The sequence below is a fragment of the Aspergillus luchuensis genome, chromosome 3 (assembly GCF_016861625.1).
Source record: "Aspergillus luchuensis IFO 4308 DNA, chromosome 3, nearly complete sequence".
Lineage (NCBI taxonomy): Eukaryota > Fungi > Ascomycota > Eurotiomycetes > Eurotiales > Aspergillaceae > Aspergillus > Aspergillus luchuensis.
The window spans coordinates 1,445,539-1,464,495 of NC_054851.1; the positions used below are offsets into that span (position 1 = coordinate 1,445,539).

At 49.7% G+C, this 18,957-nt stretch overlaps 8 protein-coding genes across 8 annotated transcripts; 2 read left to right on the top strand and 6 right to left on the bottom strand.

Annotated features, from left to right (window-relative positions):
• Positions 1-450: 450 nt before the first annotated feature.
• On the bottom strand, positions 451-4,179 carry AKAW2_30499A (putative cell wall biogenesis protein Mhp1; the record flags this gene model as incomplete). The annotated part of the gene is made up of 3 exons (XM_041687020.1): positions 451-1,115; positions 1,181-4,060; positions 4,128-4,179. The coding sequence occupies 3 exons, from the start codon at positions 4,177-4,179 to the stop codon at positions 451-453; spliced, it is 3,597 nt and encodes a 1,198-aa protein (XP_041540946.1).
• A 3,037-nt stretch (positions 4,180-7,216) lies between these two features.
• Positions 7,217-8,373, bottom strand: RPL5 (60S ribosomal protein uL18; the record flags this gene model as incomplete). The annotated part of the gene is made up of 3 exons (XM_041687021.1): positions 7,217-8,078; positions 8,149-8,186; positions 8,371-8,373. 3 exons carry the CDS (start codon positions 8,371-8,373, stop codon positions 7,217-7,219), a joined length of 903 nt encoding a protein of 300 aa, XP_041540947.1.
• A 301-nt stretch (positions 8,374-8,674) lies between these two features.
• On the bottom strand, positions 8,675-9,518 carry AKAW2_30501A (HAD family hydrolase; the record flags this gene model as incomplete). Its single annotated transcript, XM_041687022.1, has 2 exons — positions 8,675-9,409; positions 9,465-9,518. The coding sequence occupies 2 exons, from the start codon at positions 9,516-9,518 to the stop codon at positions 8,675-8,677; spliced, it is 789 nt and encodes a 262-aa protein (XP_041540948.1).
• Positions 9,519-9,857: 339 nt separating this feature from the next.
• AKAW2_30502S (kinetochore subunit FTA4 family protein) lies at positions 9,858-10,959 on the top strand (the record flags this gene model as incomplete). The annotated part of the gene is made up of 4 exons (XM_041687023.1): positions 9,858-10,176; positions 10,316-10,484; positions 10,536-10,598; positions 10,653-10,959. The coding sequence occupies 4 exons, from the start codon at positions 9,858-9,860 to the stop codon at positions 10,957-10,959; spliced, it is 858 nt and encodes a 285-aa protein (XP_041540949.1).
• A 620-nt stretch (positions 10,960-11,579) lies between these two features.
• On the top strand, positions 11,580-13,027 carry AKAW2_30503S (uncharacterized protein; the record flags this gene model as incomplete). Its single annotated transcript, XM_041687025.1, has 3 exons — positions 11,580-12,401; positions 12,457-12,517; positions 12,570-13,027. 3 exons carry the CDS (start codon positions 11,580-11,582, stop codon positions 13,025-13,027), a joined length of 1,341 nt encoding a protein of 446 aa, XP_041540950.1.
• A 280-nt stretch (positions 13,028-13,307) lies between these two features.
• Positions 13,308-13,851, bottom strand: AKAW2_30504A (L-rhamnose mutarotase; the record flags this gene model as incomplete). The annotated part of the gene is made up of 3 exons (XM_041687026.1): positions 13,308-13,391; positions 13,486-13,622; positions 13,725-13,851. 3 exons carry the CDS (start codon positions 13,849-13,851, stop codon positions 13,308-13,310), a joined length of 348 nt encoding a protein of 115 aa, XP_041540951.1.
• Positions 13,852-14,617: 766 nt separating this feature from the next.
• On the bottom strand, positions 14,618-14,860 carry AKAW2_30505A (uncharacterized protein; the record flags this gene model as incomplete). Its single annotated transcript, XM_041687027.1, has 1 exon — positions 14,618-14,860. The coding sequence occupies one exon, from the start codon at positions 14,858-14,860 to the stop codon at positions 14,618-14,620; it is 243 nt and encodes an 80-aa protein (XP_041540952.1).
• A 650-nt stretch (positions 14,861-15,510) lies between these two features.
• Positions 15,511-17,243, bottom strand: AKAW2_30506A (MFS transporter; the record flags this gene model as incomplete). The annotated part of the gene is made up of 5 exons (XM_041687028.1): positions 15,511-15,695; positions 15,747-16,552; positions 16,602-16,877; positions 16,935-17,014; positions 17,076-17,243. The coding sequence occupies 5 exons, from the start codon at positions 17,241-17,243 to the stop codon at positions 15,511-15,513; spliced, it is 1,515 nt and encodes a 504-aa protein (XP_041540953.1).
• Positions 17,244-18,957: the final 1,714 nt, after the last annotated feature.

Consider the following 18,957-nt stretch of genomic DNA (forward strand, 5'->3'; position numbering starts at 1 on the left):
TTGATTAAGTCGTTCACCATCGCTAATAATTCAACCCATAGTTAATATCAACATCAACACCCTACCCTGACCACCTCTCGTAGTACTCAACTTTCTATATGTCCCAGATTCTCCCATGCACCTTTGGCACCAACGCCTTTACCCACCCTTAGCCTAGATTTCCCCCTTCCACTAACGAAAAAGAAAAACGAACAATAGGTAAAACGAAAGGAGATTGCCACCGCAGATACACATCGCGTGTGCGAAGTAGATTAGAATACAGATAAGAATGTCACTCTTTTCGGTGACCTATATACAAACAAGGGCCATCCTCTGCCCGCAGAGATCCCAGTCATCCGTCCATACAGAAACAGTAGCCCCATCGCCAGCTAGACGAGGGAAGAAGCACCTATGGGTGTTAACAAAAGCCAGAAATCGGCTATGATTAACCCAGTCAACTCAGGTTCTAACTCAGAAAGAAGCCTGCTGATCTGATTCGGTATCGTCGTTCCCATTGCTCCTGCTAGACGATGTCCTTTTGCCACTGTTGAATTGCGCAGCGATCTGGCTTTGCCGGAACTTCTCAAAGGTTTCCGCATCGTTCTTACGAGCGGCCCATAACTCCTCCACTGTGGTACCCAGATCTCCAAGCGCTTTGTCCGCATCCACACTTTCAAAAGGTGCGTGGGTTTGTTCCTCCTGCAGACGATCAAGTTTATCACGCAAGGCGGCCATATGGGACTCCTCAAATGAGAATGCCGACATATCATCGTCAGCCTGATCGAACGAAGGCCGGAGGAAATCGCGCCGAATGTTCTGCCCGAGACGGTGAACATGGCCTTCCTCGGAGGTCATTGCGCGTGAATGAAGCGACGTAATCGAGCTTGACCGTGATAGTCGGACGGCATATTGCTCCTCCTCCTCGTCTGCCACGGCCTCGGCATCAGCGCAGGTGCCATTCAGCTGGGTGTTTTCAGACACAGGCCCGTTCCATCCGTCGTCGTTAGAACCCTGTGAGCTAGTATCCTGGATCGCATACGATGGGATGGACTGGGGTATGATGCGGGTCTCAGGATATTCGTCTTCAAATCGCTGGATCATGCGCTGTAAGGTGAGGTCGAGGAATTGGAGACGCCCTGCAATGGTAGAGCTGGTTAGCGTCACCGCCTAAGATGGGGGGAGAGTAGGAGAAACAACATACGGTAATTGGTATCATTGCCGGCCTTGTCTTCGCGCACAAGGGCCGACTGGATTCGCGTCCGGATATTACGCGCCGACTCCAACAGATTCTTAGACATGTCACGGGGTCGTTTAGTGACATAAGACCTGGACTTCCTATGCCTGGGTGTAGTTGTGCCACTTGGGGGTCCGGACTGGTCTCCTGGCATATGGCGATCCACGTTACCGAGGCAAACACCGAGAGCTTTGACCACGCCGGTCCCTCCAATGACATAGTCTTCATCAGGTGCAGCCTCGTCAACTTCCTCCACCTCATCTCCAGTACCGTGGCCAACGATATGCTGCAAAATTTCCGGAACATGGACGGCTGATCTCGTCGATGTATCTGTTGGATCGGAAAACTCTGCCGCAATGGCACCTTGCTCCAGATTCTTGAGAGAGTAGGCGACTATCTGGGAAGCCAAAGCCTTCACAACCTCGTTGTTTTCGGCAGTTGGAACTTCTATCTCCACGGCTATGATCGTTCTGGACACACGCACTGCCGCCATCAAGGATGCATAAACAGCACATGCCTCTTCTTGATTGGCGGGATCTGTTGCAGATGCCAACGCCGTAATGGCTGGGTTTTCGAGGATGTTCAAGTGGCATAAGCTGGGGCATTCAGGAAGAACCTCGGCCAAAGCAATGGTTTGGTCAGGAGACAAGTTGACGTCGGCCAGGTGGATACGTTTAAGAGCAGGCATTTTGGGAAGAAAACGCCTGAAGGTTGCTAGCGCATCGGGCTGCATAGTGAAAAGACCTGGATTGTGGGAGAAATCGACAAAGCGAAGGTCCGGCAATCTTGTCAATCCTTGGAACAGGGGGTAGACGGTGGAAGGCGTAAGGGAACAGTCAGCCAAGCTAAGAGCATACAGCGGATGGTCTTCCGTGAAAGAAGATATGATCAAGTCCAACTGGTCTTGAATGGGATTCCCACCAAGATCTAGCCCCTCGCATTTTCCGGCTTTGAGATAATCAACGATGTGCTCCAGACCTTCCCTGCTCAGCTCGTTATTGGCAAAGCCAAGCCTCCTCAAACCAAGAGTGGTGGCTGCATCACAAATCTTCTTCACATCTTCGGTCGTAGGTCGGCATTCGCTCAGCAGCAATTCTTCCAGGTGGTCCCCGCCAAAGCGTTGTGCGAGCGAATTCGCGAAGAGGGTTGCTACGTTGGTGACGTTCTGGGTTTGCGAGGCTCCTTTGTTGGAGCAATTGACAGCAATGGGTGTCTTGGGAAGAGGAATGCCAGACAAGTCAATCGCCTTCAAGGATTTTGATAGGTGGACGAATAGGCAGATATGACGCCATCCCTCTGGTCCGATTTTGGGGTTATCTTTCAGCGACACCTTCTCAACGACGCTAAACCGCTGTTCTTTCTCCGAAGACACCACCTCTGCCTTCTTTCCCTTTCTACGCCGCTGCATCATATGTTCCACTGTTCTAGTGGAAAGTAATGCAGCGAGAATAGATCGCACCGAGTCATCAGTCAGAGCACATCTTTCAATGATGAGCTTTCGAACGGGCACAACAGCGAGCCAATCGCAGAAAGTAGCAATATCCTCGGCCGTCATAGGGAAGTCGCTGAGGTCAAGCACGGCCACGGTTCCTGGAGACTCGGCTAACGTGGAGGAAGGTGATGAGATCTCGTCAACGATGCGCTTGAGCACAGGCGTCTCGCGCAGTTGACAACAGCGTCTATATATCCGCACAGGATCTGTTGTTGGATGACTCTGTGTCTTGGCTCGGCTCGTGTTAGACGCAGGTGTTCGGCAGCCATACTCTTGGCCGTCGGCTGTGAGTTGCATGGGTATGGAGCCATTTGCTTCTGCCTGTCTGCGCCTTCTTTCCCTGCGCTCACGCCTTTCTTCTTCTGACCTCTTCTTCTTCTCCTGCTTTCGTGTTGGCTCTTTTGTCTCGCCATTGGCATTCGCTTCGGCTGGCGGTGCGTCTGGTGACCCAGGACTTTTCCCGTCCGCCCCATTTGTAGGGCTACTCTTATCCTTTGAAGAAACCACAGCCTGAGGATTCTTCAACGCTGCAGCTTCCTCCTTCTCTTTTGACTTGATATGCGATCGTTTGGACTTTTGGTTGTTAACCTCTGGGACAGGACGTCGCCTACTACTTGCTGGTGGGCTGTCTTCATCCGATTCTCGGTAGGATATCCCAGCGATTTCCACATCCACACAGAAAGCGACACGACGCAATTTGGCAGGATTTAGATCCGGGATCTTGCACCTATCTCGATCCGGATCGATATTCATTACGCGACGTTGGCAGATCGTCCCAGTAGAAGCGGCTTTACCAGTGCCACCAGATGCGGATGACGAAAGTTTCCGGAAGGCGCTCTGAAGGAACGAAGGACCTTTCGGAGATGTTGAGGCGAAAGGGCTATTCTCGTTCGTCCTCTCTTCTTCCTTGTCCTTTGGGGAATACGCCGCACCGAAAGGATTATGCATGTCCATTTTCGAAACAGGAGAGGTCGCCTTCGGGCTCTGCTGTGCCTTCATATTCGACTGCGACGGTGGAGTAGAACCAGAGGAAAACTTGGAACTCAGGGTCGATATCCAAGAGTTCCTTCGTCCGGTAACCGGCCTAGGCGCGGTTTTCGGAGTAGCTGGCGAGGTGCCAGTAGGCTTTCCCTCCACTGACTTGTCTTCATTCTTGACCTCCTTCGTGGCCTTCGCACCATCTTCTTGTGACGAACCCTTAGATATGGTAGGAGTGAGGGGGGCTGATGCTGAAGAGTTATTATCGGTAGTGCTTGGTTTTTCGAGACTTCGTTCTTGGGCATATGTGACATCTGAATCCGCGACAGACTTATCGCTAACCACTGATGATGCCGACTTACAGCGCGACAGATGGTCTTGCGATCGCGTTAGGAGAGGTACACCAGAGTAGATATGGTAGCAATTGAGCGACGTCCGGCTTACCTTTTTGCGAGTGATGCAGCCAGCTGACATCCACAGTCTCAATCCCTTCCATTTTGGGTCCGTATGCGAATTAATCACACTATACTAGATAAACAGGTGTAAGAGAGACGACGTCAGCTCGCTGATGAATAGCGAAGCGGCGGTCCTCAGGCGAAAGCTGCACCCAGTTGGCGCGATAGTGGATACAGATCGTATTTCGGAGGCTATATCGCTGCACGAGTAGTCCAAAATAAAATGATCCGACAGATCTACTATGCCTCGCGACGAAAACGAAAGATCACAATTTCAGCCAGCGGATGATTAAGAACGGTGACGGTGGGTACATTCCATCATGGTACTGCGGCGAAGTACTGCGGACATGGTGACACAGCGGAGAAACGGGGACAAGAGCGTAAGACGAGCGACGTCAATAGGGGGGGGTGAGAAGAATATGACGAGGGGGAAAGGGGAATGCAATGAAAGATGGGGATTTCAAGGAGGAGAGGGAAAACTAGTTAGTTTTCGAAAGGGTCTAGAATAGGAAAAGGGAGAGAAGGGAAAGGAAAGGGTTGCGGGCAAAGCAAACCAGTTGAACTGAAGGCGATCGGGATGAGGAGGGAAGTGGCTCAACTGGGACTAGTGGGCATAGCATGATTCCCGCCAGTGGGGAGTTCGGCGATTACATACTCGAGTCCGTTGCGGAGAAATTACTAGACGGTATTAGAAACGGGTACTTGTGACCGTTTCTTACACTGTCCTCTTTCCCTCCGTCTACGGAGAAGTACTTTGGCTCCCCTGTCGACGCTTAGCATTGCGCTTGGTCCTGCACCCTGCACACATTACAGAAGTACTTAAGATAAAAAAAGTAAAAAACAATACAAATGTATCGACTGATGATATATGCATCGAATGATGATCCTTTTTGTCCTTTTCCCACTCCCCAAAAATGGACTGACGGGGGAGTCTTCTTGCCACTTTCCACACGTCCTTTCCGCATATTCCGCCTGATTTGTTTGCCGAGGAGAATTGGAGGACAGAACTCACACGACAACCTGCCAAGCCCACCCTCAACCGGTGCTGAAATTACAAGTGCGTACGCGAACCCGCAAATCATCGATTTCCAGATAATCCTAAACCTGGGCGGGCTAGTACCGTTCGTTTGGAGCTGATGGTCGCATTCAGCGCCCGACACTACCAGAAAGTAATTATGGGTACCGTGTATGGAGTAAGTAGATAATCTTCGTGTGCGTTGTTCATCTCGCCATTCGTTTACTCTTTCCTGGGTTACTTCTGCATTGTGTGTGTACGTACGTGATAGGTTCTAGATACTCCTCTTTTTAGCACCTGACCCGATCGACTGCGATCCCACAACTGCTTAGATCTCTTGTTTTGGTTAAGTTAATAATATAGTTTAGTAATGAGTTCATGTCTGTCCAACAGCAAGAACTGATCGAATGATAAAGCCACGCGAGCGATCTCCTTTCTCAACACTCTTAAGTAAGTTACTTTCTCCAGCATCTACCCACTACTGGCATCTCAAGGTCCCGCTCTTCAGTTTCCCTTTGGAGTGGCGTTCTCACCACACGCCCATCATGATCATCCCTCCTGGCCCTCTCAGCGGACACAATCATAAGATAGTAAGTTTCATTTCTCCGAGCCATCTGAAAGAAAGCAAACCGAAGATCCAAAGTCTTGAGTCCGATGGCAAATTAAACAACCCGAATAACAGAGTATAATAACCCATGTTCCCATAGTACGTGGTGCCTTGATCCATTGAACTTAACGCGATCCACTTTATGGAACCCGAGAGGAGAACATGTTGATCATACACTCTAACCAGCAAAGTGCACCTTTCTTTTCTGCCATCCCTGCTCGAAGTAGCCAAGTTAGTTAGTACGTACTTTGAACGGCGAATATTAGCTTCGACGTATGAGGCTTGAAGACTGAATAGAAGGATGAAATGTCATACGGTGTTACACAGATCAGCCTGAAAGCATGGATGATCTTTGCGCAGAATATGCTTAAGTAGAATGTCGGATGATGTCATCTGCCAGTTTCTTCTCTCGCTTAAGGAATGACATGTCATTCACTCATTCATCAGATTAAGTCTGGGGCTGAATATCTACCCGCCTACAGAGTATACTTACTACTTAGTCGGTAGTACTACACGGTAGCGTCCGATCTACTCGGGTTGGGTCGTTGTTGCTGCTGTTGTTGTTGTCTGCCATCAACCACCAACAAGTGCCTAATTAACCCACTAGTAAGTAACCAGTAGCAAGCAATGTCTTCGTACAACCATGCCGAAGCATCCGCATTCGTTTAGAAATATCAACTCGTCATGGACTGCGTCAAAAACAACATTAGTCCGATGCAGACAGAAAATTTTTCTCCATGGCCCCATCAGACAAACAAATGGTACAGGTTACATTCTCCGAGGAAGGTATACTATCCAGCCAGCCTCATCATCTCGAAGCAATTGGCCGGACAGAGCAACATGTTCCGAGAGTGACAGCAACAGGAATGGCAGTTAGGGCTTCAGGGCTAGGCCGAATAAGGACTAGTGCATGATGCATGTTACCCAGAGCGGGAAGATGCTCCTTGAGGGTTGCACAATGCTTTTGGGCTACCGAAATTTTGCTGCTTGTTCGTTCCCCCACATATCCGAGAGGGGTCTTCGAACAATCCATCGATGGATTAATCCACTTGGACTGAGAATGTAAGACGCTTGAAGGATGGCGGGGGATTATGATGATGGTCCACTGTGACACTAGTATAGCGGGCGTTATTGTGGTTTCTACAAGCAGTGTCTACATTGCCATTTTACCGGAGCACCTCTTAGATGGTCAATTAATATCCCATTGTGTGCGTTCCTTAATTGCTCCGAACGCATAAAAATTCAACCCTGCCATATAAACTCCGGTCATGAAGATTTCATCAAGACTACTGGATATCACAAAAAAAAAAAAGAAGTAGTAGTAGTGGGCAAGAAGAACCTTAATTCCCCTATATTTCAAAGAGAATTATCAAACTTTTTTGACTATCGCACTCATAGTTTCTTTTTTGGGTGGTAAAAACCATCAAGCACGATCGGCCTCAAGAAGTCCGAACATTTAAGCAGCAAGCTCACGGATCTTCTGCTCAACACGCTCCTTGCGCTGCTCGCGGGTGAGGCGCTGAGGACGGAACTTCTTGCTCTCGGCCTTCCACTCCTCCTTGGTCTTCTTCTCACCAGCATCCTCGTCCTTCTTGAAGGGGTCCTCACGGATGGCCTTGTGGGCCTCAGTGTAGAGCTCCTCAATGTCACCAGCCTCAACACCAGCCTCCTGGTACTTGTGGAACTGGGAGCGGAAGCGCTCCTCATCGTCGTCGGCAAGACCCTCCATGTACTCAGCGACGTGGCCACCGAAGATGTAGTTGCGGAGAGTCTCAGCGTCGAGCTCCTCGGACTCGATGTCGTAACCGGGGAAGCGGCTCTCGGAGTGGGGAACGAAGATACCACCGTCGGAGGCACCCTTCATGGCACCGAAGACACGGGCACCAGTGGAGGTACGGGCAAGACCGACATCAAGGAAAGCCTTGAAGGGGCGGCGGGAGCCCTCGTCGGTCTCAGCGGCCTCGGTGAGGGTGTACTCACCATCGGCCTCCTCGACACCGGGGAACTGCTCATCCAGGCCGAGCTTCTTGAGGGTACGGCGGGCAAGGAGGAGACCGGTGGCGTAGGCGGCAGCCCAGTTGGTCAGACCGTTGGTGATGCCATAGCGCTTGAGCTCGTGGGAGTAGGCGCTGGCGAAGACCTTGTCACCGGAGATCTCAGAGTAGACGATCTGGGTGATGATGTCGCGGTTGGTGAAGCGGACGACCAGGCGGTACTTGGGGGCGTTGTACTTGTTCTTGGCCTGGGTGATCAAGCGCTTACGGGCATAGTAGTCGGTCTTACCCTCACGGCGACGACGGTACTTGGTCTGGTAGCGGCTGTAGAGAGAAAATTTGTTAGTTCCAGGATAGACTTTTGACGAAATGAGGAGTCTTGTAAATTTCTTACCTGTAGTAAGCGCTGTTCTTGACGAGCTTGTGGAAAGGCTACAAGAGACAGTCGAGTCAGCAATTTGCGCTTCAGAGAAAGACCGAAGCATCTTGCAAAGACCCGTTTCCAATCCCACAGTGCGGTCGCCCATGTGGGATGACCTGAAATTTTCGTTCAGGCGACGGGGGAATTTGCGACGAAGTCGGTTCCCAGTCACTTGAGAATTACAGCAAAACTCACCATTTTGACGGTTGCCGCTGGTTGATGACGGGGATTGTCGACGGTGGCTGCAAAGGAAGAGATGGGAAATTTCGTGGGATGTCTTTTGTGGAAGGCTTCGCTTAGCGTGGCTGCATCCCGGCGCCAGACTGCGGTTGGCCACGAGCGGGCTGAAGGACCGAAGTATGTACCACCACTTACTCCGTACTCTCAACAATCAAAAACCATCTATTCTCTTCCAGCAATCTTTATTCGGAAAATTTTCACTTCTATAAAATTGTAGGCTGACCAAATACCATCTAACTAGCTGGCTGAATCATATAATTTACAGCCGGGGTTTTTCTGGAGTTTCTAGCAACTGAAGGCCGGTCATTCTCTCCAGCTCCTTCACAGCGTCCTGGGTCCGTCCCAGATTAACCTTCAGGGTTCGCATGCCAGCTTTCTTTGCGCCCTTAAGGTTCTCTCCAATGTCATCAAGGAACACAATGTCAGACGGGCGAATACCGCCTAGACCCTTCTTCCTTGCTACGTTTTCCATCTCTTGCAGCGCAACCTGATATATTTTCCCGTCCGGTTTCCTGAGACCGGTATGCGCAGATGAAATGAAGAAGTCAAATTGCGACTTCTTGTCATCGATGTCTGTGTTGTATGGATGTCCATCGGGGAATATCACCGTGTTTGACAGAGCTCCCATAACGAACTTTCCCGACTGCTTCAATTTCTTCAGAGCAGGGAACATATATGGATCCGGCGTCCTAGACACCCTCATCATCTCCCAGAAGAGGAACTCTGCGTCCAGGGCGGGTAATGGAGGGACCGATGTTGGTGCACTATCCGGGCGCTGTTTCTGAAGTCTCTCGTGGAACGCCTTCCATAAGTCAGGGTTTCGTAGATCCTTGTTAAATTCCTTAAAGAAGTCGGCATCCATCTTGATCTCTCCGCGCTCGAGTCTGTGCCAGCTGCCGTTTGGTGAGGTACGAGAAATACTGAAATTCACCCATCCTGGGGGGATGTTGTGGGCCAGTTCATAGTCCAGAATAGCCTGAAAGGGGGAGACAACCTGCAGCTTTATTAACAGGCTATTATCTCTGGGTTGGGCAATCGCGCAGCCTTACACACACTCCTCCAATGTCGAACAGCAGGCCTATCGGCCGTTGATTGTCAGCCATAGTGGCGATATACTAGTCGGTAGAGGCTTTCGGAAGGCAGTAGATGGGTAGAGATAGTAGCGACAAAGGTGATCTAAATATAAGATGAAGATGTCGCTTGATGTTTGTTCTTTGGCGGAGTAGTAGAAGACCAGACCTGGGGTTCCAAGTTACCGAGGTTAGATACGAGAGATCGGTTGTTGCTTATGGTTTACAATCAAGGTCCGAGGCAATGAAAGCTGCAGGGGGAATTCCAGACCCTAAAGGCCAAACCTGCACCGCAGAAGCCCTGTAATATTAGCGGCATGAAACGTACAAATCATCAAGACGCAAGGAGATTGTTGACTCCAATCTCTGGTGATGATTGACGATGGATGGCAGGTTGGCGGAAGGGGGCACTGCGTATCCGTCACGTGTGTGCTTATCGATAGCGCCGGACGCGTTTCAGTGAAGCCGAATCGCGATGGTCCTCTTTTATCCTCTGAGCCGATCACAATCCCTCACTATGGAGTCATGGAATCTACTCGTACCATCTCCGAGCTGAAGTCGTCCTTTATCAGGGCGCAAGTCCGAATACTATCCGAAGGCCTTGAGCCGCCCGAAGATTGGCGAAATTACGCCGCTGAGACCGAAGAGGATGATCTCAGTGATAAGGTGGTCGGTGATGTTCTGCAAAAGTGTAAGTGCAAGCATCCAGAATCAAATCTCCACGCATACCATCCTGGGATAACTGCACATGATCGCCCATCGTGCACTGTGGTTATACGTATATCGTTCTTCAATTTGCGTATGTTTCTAACGAACCTATGGGACACCAGTGAACGCCGCTTTGAAACAACATAGTCGCATCGTCTATTCCTCCCAAGCGGTTCAGCATGTCGCTCAGCAAATTACCAGCCTATACTGGTCGTCGGTAACCCAGGCAATACACCACCCAGGGTCTTTGATAAAAGGGGTGGAGAGATCGGTGGATCTATCCAGTCATTTGTGAGCTTCGGATTTCTGTTGCTGGGAAAGCAGATAGATCTAATGTCGCAGGAATATCGCACAACTTCCATTGGAGCTAGAGGACCAATCTGCGAGCGAAGAACAGCGAGCTAGGTCTGGGATACCTCTCGCACCGATCACAGTTTCAGCTGGTTAATCGTGATACAGATACCAAGAACTACGGGAGCGTCTTACGGACCTGGATCGCTTACGGCAACAGCGACAACGGCGCCTGGATCAATTACGACAGCTGCAACAATTACTGGAGCCGTTCCGGGAACCGCAGAAACACATCCAGCCTAATCTGGTGACGAGAGATGGCGAGCTAGTCCAGGAGTTAGACAAAATGAGGATGCTGGTTGCGCGAGTGGGCGGCCGAGTCGAACAAGGGAAGAAGAAACTGGGGGCTCAGGAGCAGGACAAGCCGTATCTGGGGTGCGACCAGAAACTAGATGCCTTATTGGACATGACGTGATGACAAATAGAGAGAAAGGGCCCGGCTAGAATGACTTCATGCATTGAATGGAATGGAAGGATGCCCGAATACCTAAATTGCATGCCTTGCCTACACTTGTGAGAGTGTTGTGCCTTCATACATACATACATAGCCTCTGGAGCTTGAGGATGCGGCATTGCCGGCAAAAGAGGTCGCACAGATGCATGAAAACCATTGCAACTGGATAATCAATCAGTAGATCTCAATTTCTTGACTCTACGCCGCAAGTCTCCTTTGGGCAGCTATAATTAGAGGGATTTTCCCATGCAATTACCGGAACTTTGAGAAGTTGCAAGGGGGGAACCAGACGATTGACTGCGGCTGCAACGATCATAGCAAAGTGCCAGTGACAGGAAGGAGGGAGAAGAACGAGAGCCAAACAGTTGTTTTTTGGGACTACTACTTACTACTTACAGAGAAGCAGAAGCAGCTGCTCTGTTCCTTCTCTTTTCACTGGTTCCCACATTTTTATTTTTCTACCCATCGATTTCCCTTCCTCTTATTGTTTTACATTCACCACACCTTTTTTTTTTTTCTTTTTTTGACTTCATCCCTTTTTGGCATAAACCCAGGTTTAACTTAGCTACTTACTAGCTATCATGGAGAATTCTGGTGCGGCCACCGCCCCAAGTTGTGGCGCTGCCGAGGCTGGTGCTCGGCTGGAATCTTCCGAATTTCCGACGCTTGACTGTTTTGGCTTCTCCGCGGCCACGGTTCACTATCAGGACGAGGTGGATGACCCTCATCGCCCAGCTTTACCTGCTGCTTCCCCATTGTCTGCTGCTCTCACCGCAACGGTTCCTTTTCCCAATCTTGACGATTTAACCCCGACCGCGCACCACAACAGCTACAGCAAAAGTGAGCCTTCTTCACCCGGCATCATCAGCGCGTCTACGCCTTCCCCTGATTCCAAGGCACCCTTTGTGCGTGGGCATCGCCGCCGTTCCACCCACGTTACTCGTCGTGACCTTGAGAAATTCAGAAAAGAAGTGTTGGGTTTGGAGTCCTCCGGGTTCGGCTTTGACGACGACCATAACCTCCCTAAACCGAATCCTGCTGTCGATCCCGAGTTCAACGCATTAAACAACGCTTTCGACTCCGCAAACATGTCGATGAACAGCAGTGGGGGCATGACGGGCAGTAGCCCTGGGTCGGCCATGTTTGCCAGCTACGGCGATACCTCTGGCGGTGCTTCAGGCATGTCCAATGTTCCTCGTCCCTCGATGTCGCCTGCGATGCCTCATCCACCGGCTCAGGTCAACGGCGGCGGAATGCCTGGTATGAATGGCGGAGTTCCTATGAACGCGGGTCATCAGATGGATCTGCATCATCTCTACGATATGGTGTTGGAGTTGAGCGACGTGTTGAAGAACAATCGCGAAATGACGAAAAGCATAGTGACTAGTGCGGAGGAAATTATGGTATGTCTTCCATGGAGGCTATATAGTCTGGTTTAACCGGGGCTGACAGGGACAGAAACGGTCTGGTTCGGAGGGTTCCAACCCGACTTTGCAACAAGTGAACGGGGAAATCACCGGTAAGTGGTCGTCTGAATTTCATTCTCTCTGAACAGCGGCTGACAAGCTTAGGTGCCCGTATTACCGAACTCGAGCGTGCCCTTGCCAAAGAGAGACGTTTAGTTGAAGTTTTACGAACCGAGCAGGCGGAGAACGCCAAACTGATTGGGGAATATGAGGCAACTCTCGGGACGATGGTTGAGCAAATCCGCAACTACTGCCAAAACAACAACATGCACTATCTGTCTCAGAAACGCCACTACAACAATTTGCTCCAAGCGGAGCGTGACTCCCACCTGGAGAGCCGCTTAGATCGTGACTACTGGCATGCGCAGACGATGAAGTGTGCCGAGATGATTCGGACGGCGTACCGTCTCCGCTCCGAGGAGGAAGAGCTGCCTATTAGGATTGTTGCAGGCCTACAGAACGAGGTGCGGGCGTACCGCAACGCGCTTGGTATGGAGCCCGAGAGGCCAGAGGACGAATTTGGATGGGAGATCCTGAAGGATGTCCCTGGCAGTGCCGAATGAGACCGACACCGTGGGCTGCCTATACCCTGGCGGTGGGCATGATCTTAGTGGTGTTGCACGAGCTATAACGATTGGTTACCGATATATTTGCGTTAGAGGGAGTCGGCGTTTTTTGGAGCAGCTGATTTGCGGCTACGGATTTTCCCGGCGAAGATACCCATTGTTGCATGGCATGTATATGAGATCCGAATGAGATCCGTCAAGTAGTTTTATGTATTTCTATACTTGTGAGGAGTGAAAGAACGGAAACAAAGTTGAGAGTATATTCATATCATACAATTTATTCAGTATAAAACACCTCATCCAGCACCTTCCACCACCCAGGACCTTCAGCACTTCCGACAGCACCAGGGATAGGGCTTTCCTGCACATAGTAATATATATATAAGCCTCACTTCAATTTCCCTCTGAACTAAACACCATCATAAGTAATGGATAAGTAGAAGCAATAAACATACCTGCATCCCATCCGTCAAACCCCACCACTCCCTCACCTTCGGATTGGCCTTCATCCGCTGCATATCCCCGTCAAAGTCCTCCCCGACATATTTAAACGTTGCGAACAGCGTCCGCTCATTATCGAAGAAGATTGAGTCTGCAAATAGCCATTACCCCATATTAGCTTCTGCTTCTGCTTCTGCTTCTATATATATAACTTTGCACTTCGTTTATGACTCTGAGGGGGAGGGATATATACAATCGCGAATATTACACTCCTTGATCTGCTGTAGGACTTCGGGCCATACGTTCGCGTGACATTCTTTGTATGCGGCGATGGCGGAGGGCTTGAGGTAGACGATTTGGGCGATGCGGCGGGTGGGCATTGTTGGTGTGTGTATGTGTGTGTGTATGGAATTGGTAGGTTGGGGGAGGGAAATTGGGCTTGGTTTAATGGTTTGAGGTGAAGGGAAGTTGTTCAATTGTGAAAGGGAGGATAGGATGATGGTATGGTAGTAGTTGCTGTATATGTATGTTTTTGTGGATTCGGGGTGATGATGGCCCGAATTGGGGGTTGGGATGGACCGAGGGAGGAGGGGTCACACTAGATGTTGTGGTGGTGGTGGTGGAGAATTGGGATTTATTTGATGTTTGTTACTTGTTTGTATACTACGCAGTTATAGATTAGGGTAGGATAGCACAAGACGTAGTAGATACTACATGTTTCTGTTCAAAAGCTGTGTAGAACTTAGTAAGTAGTTGTGATGGCTTCATTTGCATCATCAACTACTCTATTACATGGCTTTTCTGGATGATTTGTACCTTGACATGCGTGACCTACCACTGGATTTAAAGATTATAGTCTTAACATCAAATACCACTTGGTTAGTAGTAGTAGTAGTAGTAGTAGTAGTAGTAACTATTACTAAGGGTATTGTCCCTACCCATCAACGCCAAAGTAAAAGTACTTACTCAAAAGCCATACAAAGCCAGTTAATAGTCACCGATACCACCACAAACTACAACGCCACCCTACTTACAACCCTCAAAAATAAAACATATCTTTAAAGTCAACTATATCGTGATAAATACCCCCAATATCCCCAATCTGACACAAGAAACTAAACTAATTAAATAGTAAATAAATAAAGATTACATCAACCCCCCATACGTCTGCCCCTCTCTCTCCAACTCCTCATCCTCCTTAATATAATTCTCAAATCGATTCACAACTCCTTCCTCCTCTCCATGATGTGAAGGTTGACTTTCCTCCTCTGCTTCATTCAAGTGGCTCTTTTGCTGAGAGGGGTATTTGCCACTGTCGTCGTCGTTCTCCCCGCCTTGGCTGGCACTATGATGTTGCTGGGTGTCTTGGTGCTTGTGGTGGTGGAACATTTTGTCGAAGATGTTTTTCGTGGTCTGTATCATATCATTAGGTATTCTCGTGTAAGTATTCAATGTGTGAGGTGATCGTAGTGGTGGTGGTGGTGGTGGTGTAGGGTTTGGGGGCATGGGGTGACGTACGTTGAGACATTTTGGTAGATAGTAGGTAGGTATTTCAGGTGTTTATATTGTAGTTGGTATGATAATATCAGTTGATTCGATTAAATTCAAGATTGAAATTTGCCCAAGATAGAAAAATCAGGATATTTCAATCGCATTGATGGAACTATCTATCATCTCATTCATATGACTCTTCATATAATCGGACCCGAAACTCAAACTACTCGCTATGCCATCATCATTGCGCTTTGACTTTCCGCTGTCTTCCGGGGATCTCTTATCCGATCTACATCTATTGCATTGTGTGCTGCTGTAAATGGCTTCTAGAATTTGTGTTCCATGGTTTGTTTGGGCTGCTCCATGAGATTTAGGTTAGACAGACGGGGTTACTGTACGTGAGCGCAGATTTGACAGAGGAAGTGAGGCATAAGAAAGATCAGAAGAGTAGTAATAGTAAAGCACATTCTCTAATTGATTACTACATAAACATGAATTCGCATCGGCTAGATATCATCAAGATCTTTCATAAACAAAGTGTAACACTACTGCCTCACAACCGGGTTCTTCGCCACCGGCCGGATCCACGAAATGCCCACGTTCGCTGCCAGCGAGATCGCCCCGATGATCCACAGCGATTGAGCATAGTGCGACCCATTGTAGCGGAAGATGATGGCAAAGATGATTCCACCAAAATTGCCCATACCGCCGACAGCACCCGACACGACACCTATCATTATTAGCACAAAGTCATTTAATAGAGGGTTCAAAGTGAGCTCACCATTGGCAAATGGATACACATGAGGTACCAAAGAAAAAATGGCGCCATTGCAGGCTTCGAGGAAAAAGGCAAGCCCGGCCATGAGGCCGAACATGGTGGCCTCGGTCTTCGGGTTGGTGAGTCCGATCGCGAGCTGGAAAGCTCCCGTGATGAGTCCCAAGGAGACCAGCAGGATCTTCTTCGACCATAGGCTCTGTGTGGTTCGATACAAAAAGTCGGCCACGAAGCCACCGGCCGGTCGGCAGATGATATTCAGTAGCCCGAACATGGCGGCCCATCGTCCGGACTCGGTCTGTCCCATACTGGGAAAGTTCGCTACGTAGTAGTTTGCCAGAACAGACTCGATGGCAAGTTCTGCTCCGAAAGTGCAGGCGTATGGGATGGCGACGGCTGCAGTGAACATACTGAAGAGCACGTTCAGGGCCTCTTTGCGCGTGGGTGCTACTACCGTGTCCGTCCGCAGCGCGTCGAACTGGCCAATCTGCTGGGACTCGGCTCCCAGGGACATGGGGGTCTGGGCGCCGCCTTTCTTCTCCACGTCCGCCATCATGTCGGACACCGAGGGGGCTTTGGATGGAATTCCCGAGTTGATATCAATGATGTTGCCCTCAGACTCAGTGGCCTCCTTCACCCAGAGATGACGCTCTGACCATTTGCCCGTCGGCGTGTCCTCACATACGAAGAGCATGGTCAGGGCAACCCCGACGATGATGATGAACGGCACAATATATGCCACGCGCCATGCTTTGTGTGGTGGCAAGCCCTGGACTTTGACGAGGGAATCGTACACAGCGGGCATAACGAAGCTGAGACAAGTAAGCCAAATGATCCAGAGGGGTACAATGTTCAACATACAAGGTGATTCCGCCACCAGCATTGCCCCAGCCACCAGCAAGAGCATTTGCAGTTCCAACAATCTTCTTGTCGAAGAATCCCGTGCACCAGACCTGGCATGGGACAAAGGTACCTCCGAGGATACCCACGAAGAAGCGCAGGGCAATCAGGCCATTGGGAGTGGTGACAAGCCCCGCCATGGCAGTTGGAATCGACCCACAAAGCAGCAGCCCGATGAAGACCAGACGAGGACCGAATTTGTCACAAAGGGGTCCTGCTACGAATCGCACAAGCAGACTAGCACATTGTCAACGATGTCTATATATAAGACGAGTATGGGACGGGGAGGCTTACGTCGCGAGCAGAGCAACAATGTTCGAGTTTGCGACCTGCGTCTCTGTCATGTTAAGATCTTGGCGAATTGTGTCGGTCAACTATGTGAGGAACCTATGTCAACCTTTGTCCATGCATGCATCCGGGTTAGAAGTCACTCACCAACGGTGGAAAGGCATACCACGACAGGAAAGCTACCATGAAACCCAGCCATGAGAAGAAGAAAACCCGACCATATTTGTCAAACGGGTTGAGGATAGGGATAGACTGTGCTTTGCGATTACTCGGGTTAACCTCCGGAGAGACAAAGAGTAGCTTGATGTGATCCATCGCCAGAGAGATTCGGTCGATAGCGCAATCAATTGATGGTATACTGTCACTGGTAAGACAGCAAGGTAAGACAGCAAGGATGTAAGGTACAGGAGGGATCTAGCAAGCACAGAGAGAAGGGTATCACAACAAAGACAAAACACCACCAGGGCGTATTAGATTCGAGTAGACCAACGGACGACTGGGTCCCGCTGGAAGTGCAATGGGTATTGAGAGTGTGGTATAGGGCAATACAGGAGAATTAAGACCGAATTAGATCGATGGAGAGGACGTGTATATATAGACCGGTGCTTCGGATAGTGTCACAAGAAGTGGAAACGCTCTTTTCAGGCGTAGGAAATGCTCCGACACCCCCGTGTGGGAGGCCTCTTTCAAGGCATCAATCTATCTAGTTATCTATCTCCTAGGAGGGTCAGCGGTCTGATTACCAGTTGATTGATGCGAGTGGCTTGCTTCTGATAAAAATTAAACGACATAACATTCAGAGAAACATAAATCAGTATCTCCTAGGAAATGGGTCAAGCTCAACACGGTGTGGCAGCAGGGCAAAAAATATTATTATCAGCAGCAACAGCAGCGAAATAAGCAGAACCAAGGCAAGCCTGTGAACTCAATCTAGGAGCAATGGCCGGGGATCCACACCTGGCAGTCGGATTGAGCGTGGCTGTGGATACTGGGTCGCGCGGTAAGAGAGACCGTCCAGCGTAAGAGCCGGAGTCGCTAGTCATGGACCTAAGCAGGAAGATGACCTCAGGGTTCATGGCATGGCGATCGAGGCCCAGTTCATGACCCTCATCGAGAGGCGTGGACCAACGAGACCAGTGCTGGAGATAAGCAAGGGTCTCTGCACGGCAGTTTAGGGCATGATTGGCATGGTTCTGGGGAACTGATAAGGATAAGGTAGAAGATCTGGAGAAGTAACTCCGCGGAGTGTAGATGGAAGAAGGATGACTGTTTGTGTATTTCCGGGGGGAGTGAGTGGGCGTGTAGAGGGATAGGGAGGGGAGGAATGGTAGAGAGAGATTGGCGAGAGATAGACTAGTCGTAAGGAGTAGATAGGGAGGGACCCAGGGAATTGAGGCAGCCACCCATTACGGAGTAAGTCCACTCACTCAGTCACTCATTTACTCATTTACTCCTGCTTGACTAACTGTATCACGGGACAGAGACGGGACCTCAGGAAGCGACGCGGTCACCTTCAGTTTCTCTCATCTTAAAAACTGACAATCACAACAGAAGAAGAAAGAAGAGAAAAAAAAATAAATCAAACCCAACCCACCGGCAAGTGGGCCATCGTCACCGCAAGTCATCCTCCTCAAACCTCCGGTTGAAATATTTTGCAAGTCCTGGTATCCATTTCTCCTTCGTCTACGAGCTAGCAAAAATTTTCTCCCTCTTTCTGAAGCTTGCCATTGCTTGACATTGCAAGAGTCTACAGAATACATCCCCAGTCGGGTATAGTAGGAGGTGCCGAGCTGCCAGCCACTACTCCGTACTATAGACTACTTCGTAGTGGCCAGCCAGATGGGGCGGCAGTAAATTAATAACGGGGGCCACTACTTACGTATTCCTCGCCTGTTTGGCAGGTGGATATCTATTCAGTCCTCTAGTACTGTGAGTCGCCGTCTCGACCCGGTTTCGAACTGCTTCAGGGATCCATCTCTCTTCCGTCCGGATGGAAGATGTAGACACTAGACAGACTACAAAGGGAAAA